This window comes from Scyliorhinus torazame, chromosome 3, assembly GCF_047496885.1.
Source record: "Scyliorhinus torazame isolate Kashiwa2021f chromosome 3, sScyTor2.1, whole genome shotgun sequence".
NCBI classification, from domain to species: domain Eukaryota; kingdom Metazoa; phylum Chordata; class Chondrichthyes; order Carcharhiniformes; family Scyliorhinidae; genus Scyliorhinus; species Scyliorhinus torazame.
In genome coordinates, this window is record NC_092709.1 from 245057812 (window position 1) to 245071380 (window position 13569).

General features: G+C 43.4%; 1 protein-coding gene across 1 annotated transcript in view; it reads right to left on the bottom strand.

The window, feature by feature from the left end:
* parp8 (poly (ADP-ribose) polymerase family, member 8) overlaps nucleotides 1-13569 on the bottom strand; it is a 629329-nt gene that overhangs the window by 47294 nt on the left and 568466 nt on the right. Inside the window, exons 18-22 of the mRNA XM_072497074.1 lie at nucleotides 13006-13073; nucleotides 12456-12504; nucleotides 6432-6544; nucleotides 4840-4912; nucleotides 2303-2372 (exon numbers count right to left, since the gene is read on the bottom strand). Coding sequence (XP_072353175.1) covers nucleotides 2303-2372; nucleotides 4840-4912; nucleotides 6432-6544; nucleotides 12456-12504; nucleotides 13006-13073 — 373 coding nt within the window. The remainder of the gene's footprint in view (nucleotides 1-2302; nucleotides 2373-4839; nucleotides 4913-6431; nucleotides 6545-12455; nucleotides 12505-13005; nucleotides 13074-13569) is intronic.

Genomic DNA, 13569 nt, shown 5'->3' on the forward strand with positions numbered 1-13569 from the left:
CAGCCCTAGTTTCCCTTGAGAAAAGCCTTCTTGTACCGCTGTAGTCCCTGTGGAGTAGGTACACCCACAGCACTGTTAGGGAGGGAGTTCCAGGATTTTGATCCAGTGACAGTGAAGGAACAACAATATACTTCCAAGTCAGTATGGTGATAAGTTGGAGGGGAACTTCAAGATAGTGGCGGTCCCAGGTATCTGCTGCTCTTGTCCTTCTAGGTGGTCGTGGTCTTGAGTTTGGAAGGTGCTGCCTAAGGAGCCTTGGAGAGTTCCTGCAGTGCATCTTGTCGATCAGGATTTTTCAATGTGCAGGTCGTGACCTGCGGGTGTCAGGAGGGTCGCAAAGTGATTGGTCGTGCAATTTCCACAGTGGTCCCGATTGTGGGAGAAGCCCCAAGTGGCCACCATCAGCTTTTACATTGAGAATGGCAGCCGTTGGCACCATTTTAAATGAAAATAAATGAGGCTGTGTGAAGTCTTCTGGTCAGAAGCGGCAGCAGAGAGAAGGTCACATGTCTAGCATACACATTTGACGTCATGCGCCCTTCAGGTACGTGCTTTTGGCATCAAATCACAGAGCAGTGTTGCTTCCATTTTCCAGCTGCTGGCAAGCAAGGCATGTGAACCATGAAAACGAAGGGTTTTCTCAAAGTAAAAGATGGTCGGAGTCGCAAATAGGCAGTTTATCTAGTGGACAGGGTCTCACAACAGAATCTGATGGAGAGAGCTGCTCAGGCGAATCCAGGGCAGACAGAGCAGTGCTAGTGCTAGCTCTGTGTAGAGCTCCAGGGACTCTGGTTAACAGCCTACAAAGAGAAAACTTAACTCGGAAACAAAGCAGAAAAAAAAGATTATTTCTTGAGATATGCTTTTGTCAATTGTGCCAATGCAAATAAGTATGAAAAGCCCATGTGCGTTATATGCAAGGAAGTACTAGAAAATGAGAGGGAAAGTTTCAGATTTTGAAAGAAATGTGGTGGATGAAAAATTCCTTTTGAGGTTGAGACCTCAAAGTCAGTTATTAACTTAGCGCTGACTCCAAATGAAAAGACTATGCTGCTCGAGCTGATCTATAATACCACATTAAAAACACACCAAGAGCCCACAAGGCTGTCGGCATTCTCCCAGGAGTATCCAGTGCTGAGTAAAATATGCATTTTGCTGCTTTTGCCCTTCACAATGACCTACATGTGTGAGGTTGGGTTTTCTATTTTCAAAGAGATGAAGATGGCACAAAGGAACTGGCTGAAGTCTGCATTTGATATGTCCATTGTCTTTTGCTCCTTTGAACCTAATTGTAGTGAGATCATGGGTGTGATCTATCGACTGTTCACGATGGCGGGAATTTCCAGTGCTACCCCAGCGCACGGGTTTGCCGATGATGAGGGGTGCAGTCAACGGGAAATCCCATTGACAACGGCGGGACCGTTACATACTGCTAGCAGATGCCTCCGCCACTGAAAAACGCACGGCACGTTGGTCAGTAAATTCCACCCCATGAGAACCAGGCAGGCTCTTCTTTTGCATTAAAGGTAAGTGAATGTGGCATGTTGTCACGAAGGTTGGTTGCCATGGTTTGCAAAGGTCGGCCGGTTGGAAATAATAGGTCCTGGGAAAAAAAGTTTGAAAAACAATGTTGTAGATGGTACACACAGCACCCACTGTTCATCAGTGGTGGACAGATTGAATGTTTGTGGAAGGGGTACCAGTCGAGCCGGCTGCTTTGTCCTGCATGGCGATGACCATTTTGAGTATTGTCGGAGCTGCACTCATCCAGGCAAGAGGTGGGTATTCCATCATATTGTTGACCTGCACCTTGTAGATGGTGGGCAGACTTTGGGGAGTCAGGAGGTGAGTTACTTGCTGCAGAACTCCTAGCCTCTGACCTACTCTTATAGTCACAGCATTTATACGACTGGTCCAATTGAGTTTCTGGTCAATGGTAACCTCCAGGATGTTAATAGTGGGGGATTCAGCAATGATAATGCCATTGAATGTCAAGGGGCGATGGTTAGATTTTCTCTTGTTGGAGATAGTCATTGCCTGACACTTATGTGGCGCAAATGTTGCTTGTCACTTGTTAGCCCAAGCCTGAACATTATCCAGGTCTTGCTGCATTTGGCATGGATTGTTTCTGTGACTGAGGAGCGCAAATGCTGCTGAACATTGTGCAGTCATCAGCGAACATCTGCACTTCTGACCTTCTGATGAAAGGTAGGTTATTAATGAAGCAGCTGAGGATGGTTGGACCTAGGACACGAGTTCAGGTTTAAAACATCAAATTAGGTTAGAGATAAAATATACTTGCCTGAGTAACCAAAAGAAATACTTGACAATGGGCTAAGATAGATGCCATTCCCGTACACTGCACCATGAAGCTGTAGAAATTGGAGGGGAAAAATTAAACAAATGAACAATTACATGAATACATAGTTACAGAGTCTACAGCATTAAAACATGCCATTCGACCATCTCCATATTGGATGTTTAACATTACCAGTTAAGGTAGAACTTTTTTCTTTGTTCAGAAGGGTGGAAATTTCAATTGACTGCACTATTGCAGCAATTCAGACTGTGACTTATGGAGAATGGCATACTATCTCTTCTAGCTCTCTCACATCCCCAAATGGAAAAAACGTTCTGTCAAACACTTTCACAGGCAGGGCCCACATTTCCTTCAGTAGCAACCTTGCCACTGAACCTGAGGAAGGACAAACATTTTGCCTGCTTGATGGATCTACTGCTGACCTCAGTGAATTTGTTTGTAAGGTTTTCAGGTGGACATCTTGTGCGTATTCCCACCTGCGTGAGGCTTTGGGAAGTAGGGAGTCATGTTAGATGGCTGAAGGGAGTGGAACAGATTAAGTTAGCTGTTGGGCAGTGTAAGCCGTTTCAAGCTGAAATGCTATTATTTTAGGTGGCAGAACTTAATTGATTGCCTCCCAATTGATTCTGCTTGATTTCAATGTTTAACACTCTTCTCCTGTCTTACAAAGTCTGCTGTTTCTTCGGGAAGCGACCATAATCAGGGAGCCAGAAGAACAACTTCCATTCCAGACCATCCTAGAATCATTTAGAATTGGGTGAAAAATGTAAGAAAAACTCAGCACAGTGTATTTTTTTATTATTATTTAATCATTATGATTATTTAACATATTATTTAATAGACCTCCTGTGTATTCTCAAAGTTTTCTGGTTTTATTTCAAATATTCAGCATTTCCTGTGCGTTGATTCTCACATTTGCTTTAGTTCTTTCTTTCCAATGACCGGGGCACAGCAGTCTGGCTTTTTTATTGCTTTTTAGTGATGGTACAGTGGGTAGCACTATCACTTCTGAGTTTGAAAATGATGGGCCGGAATTTTCAGGATGGTAGGGCTTGGCCCCCGCCATCCAAAAAGTCACAGGGAAGGTCAGGGGGTCACAAGGGGGAAAATGGGGGTATTCGATATTACGTTGGAGGTAAGGCCAGGGGAGGGGGGGGTGGGGTCAGTCGTCTCTTGGCCCTCAGTGGGGGCTTCTGATGGAGATCCTCCCACACCCTTCCTGCCCGAGATTGAAATTTGTTCAGGTTTGGGTTTCTCCCTTGATCTAGCATCCACCTGCCAGCCTAAAAACACCCTTAGGTGATCACTTATGGGGCGTCAGTAGGGAAAGGATGGTCTTCCATTCTGAGGCTCTGCTCTCCCCAGCATAAAATCGTGACCAGGTCCTGTCCGTGTAGTTTAATGCTCTCTCTCTTCCTCCCCACCCCCACTTCAGAATTTGCCAGAGGTGAGGGTGTAAAGTTCTGGCCACGGATTCAAGTCCCCCTCTGGCTCTCGTTCAAAAGGGTTAGGTGACGCATGAGTGCAATACTGAGGAGAGCTCTGACTTTGCTGGAATAGGGCATCGCAAGGCTTCCTCTGTGAGGTAGACTTTTTCTCTCACTCTTCAGTTCAAAATGTTGCCTTGTAAGTTTGCGGAAGTACAACATGTTAATATAATAGTTAGTGAATGATGGGACCAAGAGTCTATTTCCTGAACTAATGCGATTGAAGGATTGAGAAGGATTCAGGAGAAATGTGATTTAAAAAAATAGGGTGAATGAAAGCCAAATCAAATACAGAAAGAGAGATAAAGTTTGAATAAGGGAGTGGGAAAAATAATATAAATGCTCGAGATTTTTAAAGTTAAAAATTTCTGAACACCTTGCTACCGGCAGGAATTTTATTCCATAGTTTGAAATGTTCTTTTCTGGGCCAAAAAGATTAATTTGCATTGCAGGGACATAAATATCCCCATTCAGGAGGTACCTGCACTGTTACCCTAACGTCCCCGGTGAGTTTGATTGGAAATTGATGTGAAAACACAGAAGCCTCTTCAAACTCAGTGTGGTTGAGAGTGTGGTGCTGTTCTTATGATGCTCTCAGTTGAATGACGCAAACCATCCTACAATGTGCGGCAATTCACAAATCACCAGCTATCTCTTCCTCGTCGTGAGTTGCGGGATGATTTACACATTTATAATGATGACCATTAAACAGGCTATTATTTTGGCAGCAATATCAGGGCTGATGATGTTAATGGTGTTAACACACTGTTTGAGAATGTTATGTTTCATCATATCAAAGCTTTGCAAAGAACTTTTATAGCATTATGTGATCTGGGACTCTTGCTGGGAAGAAACATTCAAAGCGAGCTTATTTCAGCAAATCGCATGTACGGAGCCTGCAAAAGTTCTAACAATTAACATTAACAGATGGAAAATTATATGCTGCATGGCGGGGTGGTTATCCACATTGGGGTATGCGAAGGTGCAGAACCACCCTTAACTGGTACACTTTACTGCTATGCCTGATCTTACCTGCAATCGTGTATTTGATGCGACAATTAAACCATTCCTTAAAATGGAGTGCCAGTTCTCTATATGTGAGCCACTAGATATAAAACATAAGCAGTTTCAGTAGCTGAAAAAATCATTGTGTGCTATAATGCAAAGTAAACAATTGCTACCATGTTCCCTCAGTGCTTATCACCCTCCAATGCTGTAACTATAATAAAGGTTTTTCAGGTAAATGCGGTCTCTGCTGTCAACAGGAATTCTGCTGATTATTATTTCTAAAAATTTCCCCAGCATTGGTATTAAATCAACTAGCCTGTAATTGCCAGGTTTATCCTTCTCCTGTGTTCAAACAAGGATGTAACATTTGCAACCCACCAATACTTTTGCCCTATCCCTGTATCTAAGGAGGATTGGATGATTGTGTGGCCAGCATCCCCACAATTTCTACACTTACTTCCCTCTGCAGCCTAGGATGCATCCCATCTGAACTGGGTGACATATTTAAGTACTTTAAGTACCAGTAATCTTTCTAGTACTTCCTCTTTTTCTATATCTATCTGTCCAGTATCCATGCAACCTCATCATTTACCATAGCTTTGGTCCCTAATCAGTCTGAGAGATCCCTTGGCAACCCTTTTCTATTGTTATGCCTAGATACAAGACTTTTAGGATTTCCTTTTATATTAACCACCATTCTGTTCTCTGACTGTCTCTTTGCGACTCATAGTTTGTCCAAACACACTTCTCAGAATCACAGAATGGTTACAGCAAAGGAGGAGGCCATTTGGTTTGGCAAGTCTGCACTCTATGGTATTTATATTCAGCTTGTTTTCCTTTGAATTAACAAGCAAACTTATGTCACCTACCACCTCGCCCCTTTTCTTTTGTGTCATCCTCTTAACTCTAAATCCTTTCTTTCCCTCCCTTCTCCCTCTTGGGAAAGTACACAAGACTGTACCAAAACATTGCTCCATTACATTTATGCCTGCCAGTCTCTGACTCCACTTTATCTGGGGCAGACATCTCGTGAGTTTGCCATCTCCCAGATAAATATTGCTGTTCTAAATTGTCTTCCTCCTTCTCCATAATTGATCTAAAAGCTACGATACTGTGATCATTATTCTCAAGATGCTCCTCAAATGAGACACTCTCCATTTGACCCACTTCCTTCCGCAGGACTTGACCTGGCAAAGTCTCCATCCTTACTAGGCAAGAAAAATACCGAAAATTCCCCAGGACAGAACTTTCAGAAATTCCTTTCCTTATCTCCCTTTCGCGCAATCCCATTTAACAGAAAGGCAGTCAAATGTTATTGTTCTTCCAGCTCTTTTATCATCTTCCCACATTATTTGATGGGTATAAAGAACACCATGTAGTGTAATAACTCCTTTATTGTTACTGAACTCAAACAAATAGGTCCTGTCTTTAATCTCCCAAAGGCATTCTTTTATTTGAACACTTCCATTCAAAAAATGGTGTTTAAAACCATTTACACATATTCAAGCAAATACAAAGAAAACATTTCAGTGTTTCTATAATATAGTTTACAATTATTTTTTTTAACTATGAAGGACATGATTCATATCTTCAGAGATTTAGAGAATGAAACTCACTGAAATGCAAAAGTGCTCCCGTAAAGTTTCTTTGCTGCCCTGAAATTGGATTCTTTGGCCGGTGGGCTGCTAAGGAGCAGGAACTGGTGTGGAGTGTGCATGAATTTTAGTTGCTGCGTGAAAGAATAAGGTGACAAATGTTATTACAATCTTACTACAGTAAATACAGCAGTGCTTTGCTGACATATTCTGACATTGTACAACTTCGGAAACAAACAGCTTGACAAGTTGGAGAGCTGTACCTTGTGTAAAATCAGTTCAGGCTGATAGAATCTTAGAATGGGATTGAGTCTGGGCAAGAAAGGTCCTGTACAAGCTGGATGGGCTGCATCACAGCAGGACCAGGACCAATATCCCCACATGGGCATTTGTCACTACTGAGGGGGAAGGTTTAAGCTAGAGTAGCAGGGGGGTGGGAAACTGAGCGGGGAGACACAAAAGAGGGAAACAAAGATAGAAAAAAGTGTGTAAAAATGTCAAAAATACTAGTCTAAAGGCACTGTAGTTGAGTCAACAGAGCATTCATAATAAGGTAAATGAATTAACAGCACACATAGATGTATACGGGTACGATATAGCAATTATGGAGCTATTGTTGCAAGATGACCAAGGCTAGGAACTGAATATCCAAGGGTATTCAATATTTTGGAAGGATAGGCAAAAGGGAAAAGGCGGTGAGGTGGTAAAGGGTGCAATAGTGTGAGAGGAAATTGGCTCAGAAAATCAAGATGCAGAATCAGTCTGGGTGGAGTCAAGAAGCAATAAGGGCTGGGAAACATTACCATAGAATCCCTACAGTGCAAAAGGAGGCCATTCAGCCCTTCAAGTCTGCATCGATCCTTTGAAACAACACTCTATCCAGGTCCACTGCCCCGCCCACTCTGCCCTATCCCCATAACCTAACCTCTACATCCTTGGACACTAATGGAAAGTGAGGAAGTCCAAGCCGAAAAGAAGGTCCTAACTCTAAACAAAGGAAACAATGAAGGTTTGAGGGGCAAGTTGGATGTGATAGATTGGGAATCAGAGAATCATAGAATTTACAGTGCAGAAGGAGGCCATTTGGCACATCGCGCCCTTGTAAAGAGCACCCAACTTAAGCCCACACTTCCACCCATTTGGCATCTTGTCAAATACATGGATAGGATGGGCATAGAGGGATACGGCACAAGTGCTGAGGGTTATTGGCCAAGGTTGGTACCTTGACCGGTACAGACTTGAAGGGCCAAAAGGCCTGTTCCTGTGCTGTATTTTTCTTTGTTCTATCCCAATAACCCAGTAACCCCACCTAACCTTTTTGGACACAAAGGGCAATTTAGCATGGCCAATCCACCTAGCCTGCACATCTTTGGACTGTGGCCGGAAACCAGAGCACACGGAGGAAACCCACACAGGCACGGGGAGAAAGTGCAAATTCCACACAGATAGTTACCCGAGGTCGGAATTGAACCAGGGTCCCTGGAGCTGTGAGGTAGCAGTGCTAACCACTGTGCCACCATGCCGCTCCTTATTTTCTAATTCCCTCCCTGTGACCACTCCCTTCCAATTCCTTGTCCAAAATGAACAGCCCACCTCACCCCCCTCCTTATAACCCCCCCCCCCATGAACAGCCTCCTGTGTATATCATACCGTGTGAAGATCCTGCCCTTTTCCCCCATGTGTAATGTCCTTTCCTGCTCCTTCATTAAAAGGCATGCCGGTGGATAGGCAATAGCTAATATTTGAGGAATGAATGCACACATTGCAACAGTTACACATTCCTTTTTAAGCAAACACACAACAGGAAAAACAGTCCAATCATGGCGAATAAAATAAATTAAGGAGGGTATGAGATCCAAAGAGAATGGAAAATGTAACCCCACTATTTAAAAAAGGAGAAACAGGGAATTAGAGGCCATTTAGCCTGATGTCAGTAGTGGGATAAAATCCTATTATAAAGGATGCGCCAACAGGACACTGAGAAAATATCAACGGATCAGACAAAGTCAGCATGAATTTTTGCAACGTTTGACAAACCTACTGGAATTTTTTTAAGGATGTAACCAGTAGAATAGTAAGATAGAGCCAGTAAGAAAAAAGAAAATGCCGGAAAATCTCAGCAGGTCTGGCAGCATCTGTAGGGAGGTACTGCCAGACCTGCTGGGATTTTCTAGCATTTTCTTTTTTCTTTTTGGTTTCAGATTCCAGCATCCGCAGTAATTTGCTTTTCAGGGAGAGCCAGTGATATGGTGTATTTGGATTTTCAGAAAGCTTTTGATAAAGACCCACATAAGAGATTGTTGGTGTGTAAAATTCAAGCATATAGGATTGGGGGTAATATATTGGCAGGAAACAGAGAGTAAGAAAAAAAATGCGTCTTTTTCAGAGTGGCAGGCTTTGGGCCCCGGTTATTCCTTGTCCAAAATGAACAGCCCACCTCACCCCTCTCCTTATAAACCGCCCCCCCCCCCCCCCATGCACCTGTGTATATCGTACCGTGTGAAGATCCTGCCCTTTTCCCCCATGTGTAATGTCCTTTCCTGCTCCTTCATTAAAAGGCATGCCGGTGGATAGGCAATAGCTAATATTTGAGGAATGAATGCACACATTGCAACAGTTACACATTCCTTTTTAAGCAAACACACAACAGGAAATTCAAGGGTGGGATTTTCTGGCCATTCATGCAGGCAGGATCTTACTGTCCCGCAGACATGCACCCCTGCTGCAGGTTTTGTTGCGGCGAGGGGTGCGTAAATCCTGTTGACAACAGCAAGACCAGAAGATCCCACTGTCAGTCGTTGATAAGTCGGCCTCTGCCACTGCAGAACCTGCCGCGGAGGGGGAGGAAAATCCCGACCACAATATCAATGATTTGAATGAAGGAGCCAAATGTAATATTTCCAAGTTTGTGACAACACAAAACTAGGTGGCAATGTGAGCGATGAGCAGGATGTTAAGAAGCATCAAAGCGATTTGGACAATTTGAGTGAGTGGGAAAATACATGGGAGGTGCCGTATAACGTGGATAAGTGTGAAGTTATCAAATTTGTTTTGAAAAATAGAATGGCAGAGTATTATTTAAATAGTGATAGATTGTGAAATGTTGATGTATAAAGGGACCTGGGTGTCCTATACACCAATCACTGAAACCAAGCATCCAGGTGCAGCAACCAGTTGGGAAGGCGAATAGAGTGTTGGCCTTCATTGCAAGAGGGTTTGAGCACAGGAGCAAGGATGGCTTTGCAGCTATACGGAGCCTTGGTGAGACCACACCTGGGTCGCAATCCAATGGCAGCGCTGTGCCTGAAAAGCAGCTCGCCACGGCCCAGAGTGGCCGATAAAAGCCGGGCGACCCTGCTCAAGGGATATACCCAGCTCGCAACACCTCACGAGATTCAACACAATCTTGTGAGGTGTTCCAATGTAAATCCCTCCCATTGTGGGATGTATCACTTTATAGCAAATCTGCATATTAAAGCAAGACAGTTAGTCTCACTTTAATGTGCAGATTCCTGAGGTACCTGAGGCTTTGGGATCCATCCCCTTCACCTTGGAGGCCTCAGGCTCACACTGTTCAGCACTGATCCCCACAAACAGGGACCAGATGGAACGGCACTCATGGGGTCCCCAAGGGATTAGAGGCCCTCAGCTGCATTCCTTTTGGGAAGGATGGTGCCCTGGCACTGCTGGTGCATGCTGGCAGTGCTGCCTGGGTGCCAGCCTGGCACTGCCAAGGTACCCAGGTGGCATTGCCAGCTGGCATGGGCACTGACAGGGTGCCACTGTTGACAACAGCAAGACCAGAAGATCCCACTGTCAGTCGTTGGTGAGCCGCCCTCCACTGCTGCAGAACATGCCGCAGAGGGGAAGGAAAATCCCACCCTTTTCTCTCTCTACAGATGCTCCGGACCTACTGAGTATTCCCGGAATTTTGTGCTTTTATTACTAATTTAATACCTCACCCATGCCCACTACCTCCATATGCAAATCCACTTTCTAGTCCCCACACTTGAACTCCCTCTTTGGTTCATTTTCCTTTCGCGCTTTGAACTTTCTATATTCAGCCCGATTCTCATGTGCATTATCAATCCTATATCAGCTTCATCTTACTCTCTGTCTCTTTCATTATCTAGGGGTCTCTGGCCTTGTTTCTCCAATCTTCTCACCTCAGGGGAATTAAACGTGATTGAAACTATCTCTGCTTTAAGTCCTGACATGTGGATAGTGGAGACAATAACCAATCTTCTCCTATTATAAATGTCATTGTCCAACACAGATTTATGTTGCTGATTTCATTCCATTCTTCAACACAATTGCACATTATACAGCATAATTGTCTGACATTTAGAAGTTTATAACTGACGTACTGAAATTTATAAATTATCTGACAGTTAAAAACTTCACTATAGCTGTTTGATAAGCATTGAAGGACCATTCCTGCAGACGATTTGCATTTTAATTGCTGTTAATCGAATCACATTCCGAGATAACGTACATTCAGAACCATGCAGTCCAGCAATTTGGATTGTCATTTAATTCCGTCAACATGAAAGACATTTCTTCCATTTTTTGTGGAAAGAATAGAAAATTCAGCACCTTGGTGTGATGACTAGAAACTTAACTAGACTAACCATATAAATACTGTGGCTACATGAGCAGGCCAGAGGCTGGGAATTCTGTGGGGAGTAACTCACCTCCCAACTTCCCAAAGCTGTGCACCATCTACAAGGCACAATGTGTTGCAATACTCTCCACTTGCCTGGGTGAGTGCAACTAGCATCAAAAATATAAAGCAGCTTGCTTGATTGGCTCCACCTTAACTATTAATTCCCTCCAGCACTGGCACACTGGGTTAGAATTTGCAGGGCACCATAATCCCCATTGCCCACCCTCCTGCGACTAAAAACTCAGGAGGGAACCTGTCTACAATCCCGACTGCCTCCCCGCAGCCATGTAACACTGGGAGCAGCATTAACTATTTTAAAGCTGGGCTTCTGCCCCTTTCTCAGGAGAGCTGTTGACCAATTGGATGGTCACCAGCTGTGTAGTCCCAACAGTGCCAACCAGGAGCAGTGGCTACTGCTGGGACTACAGCCCCCCCCCCCCCAATGTTGAGGAGCCCAGTTAAGTCCAGATTCTGGGATCTCGGTGAGGGGTGGAGAGCTGGGTTCAAAGGGCCATTGGCAGTGGCTAAAGGGGGGTGAATGACATTTAAGGAGGTGTCTCAGATGGGCCCAGTGAGCCCGCAATGGAGATTTCTGCCTTCTCCTTTCCTGTCACCAGCCTGTACAGCTAATGCTGCTGGGCTTCCTGCATGGCATGGTCCTCCCCCCACCACAGGCCAAATACCAGCAGTGGTAGGATGAGAGCATTAAGTGGCCTTTATTAGTCACTTAAGGGCCACAACAGGCCCAAAATGCATCTCCGTAACCTCAATAAAATTTCAGAAAGACCAGGGGCAGCAGAGAGGTGGGAGAATGTCACCTGATGGATTTTATGTGTTCCTCCAACTTCAAACCCACTGACGGGGAGCATAAACTTCAATCCATTATGTTCACAGTGCGTACCATACACATGTTGCACTGCAACACGAACACCCGCAAGTTCCCGTCCAAGCCACATATCATTTTGAGTTGGAAATATATTGCTGTTTCTTCACTGTCACTGGGCCTAAAAGCTGTAAATCCATCCCAAACAGCATTTGCGATTACATATACCATACAGGCTGCAATGGTTCAAGAAGGCCACTCACCACCACCTTCTCAAAGGTAATTAGAGGCGGGTAATAAATGCTGGCCTTGTCAGGGATACCTTCGAACAGGAATGAATTGCACAACTTGCTGCTCTGGCTACAGTATTGTGGATATCCATCTCAGCAATGCTCCCTTCCTGCAGTGGTCCACAGATTATAGTTCATTTCATTTAGTTAAAAAGTGAACAGAGGAAGGGGTGACAGCTGACATCCTTATTTACAGGATTGCAAAAAAAAAAAATCAAACTGGCTTTCATGTATCTCACCTTGGGTATTATGATCAAGTCACTTACCCTGTTTGCAGGTAATTTTACAATATGTGATCTGTTACTTGAAATAATCCTGGTTAAAAGAGAAACAAGGTGTTATTTTACATCCTTGATTTAAATAAACCGAGCAATTACAAGAGAATAATTTTTTAAAATGGGTCAATAATTAAATGATATAAAAACAGCTTGTTGAGTGACCAAAGGCATGTAGCTGTGGTGCCATCAATTCAGACTTGGCTGCTCATAAAGGAAAATAACCCACTGCGTAAACAGGAAAATGCTCTGTGGAGATAAGTCAATGTGTCTCTGAGCAGGGAGGCTAGCATAATTGGACTGCAATAAATGACGTTGTAATAAGCTTAATTGAATTACTTGCAAGTAAAAAAAAGCTGCATATGTTTAATGGATAAATCTGATTGGACAGATAGCATCATTGAACAATTGCAAGAAAAATATATTGCGGTACACAGATTGATCCAAGTCCACAAATTTGAGCAGATTGAACTGAAGGGACTACAGGAACCTTGGTTTTTCTTTCCCTAAGATCTTCTCGTCAATATTTAAGTAAAAGTACCACTGTAACAGAGGGTGTGCCAGAGGATCCTGCTTGTCCATTTGTTTCTTGATTTCCAAGTATGGTGCCTATCAAGAAAAAGAAAATAAACAGTTGATTTTTTTTCTCCCAGTGTACTTTATGTACTCCAATTGTGAATATATCATCACAGTATATTGAAATAAAAGTAGGAAACTGAATATACACACCAAGTCCAATAGAATATGAACTAAATTAATATTTCTAAATTCTAATTAAAATTCCCTTTCTCAAACATTTATCTACCTCTTTCCAGATGTCAGAAGACTTATTGTGATATGCCTAGTGTTTTCTATTTAATTTCAAGGATTTTTCTGTTTGCTTCCCTAAAAGCAATTTTCTACCTTGTTAATGCCACAGTGTCACATTATACAAAAGGACATGCCCGGAACAGTTACAGAGCATAAAATTACTGCGTCAGCCTCAGGCATGGAAATCAACATCTTCATTTCCATCTGACCATGACATGTTCTTTTTAATGTCACCTCCACAATTATTTTGTTGTACTTAATTGAATCATGATTTTAATGGGTTTATCAAAAACGT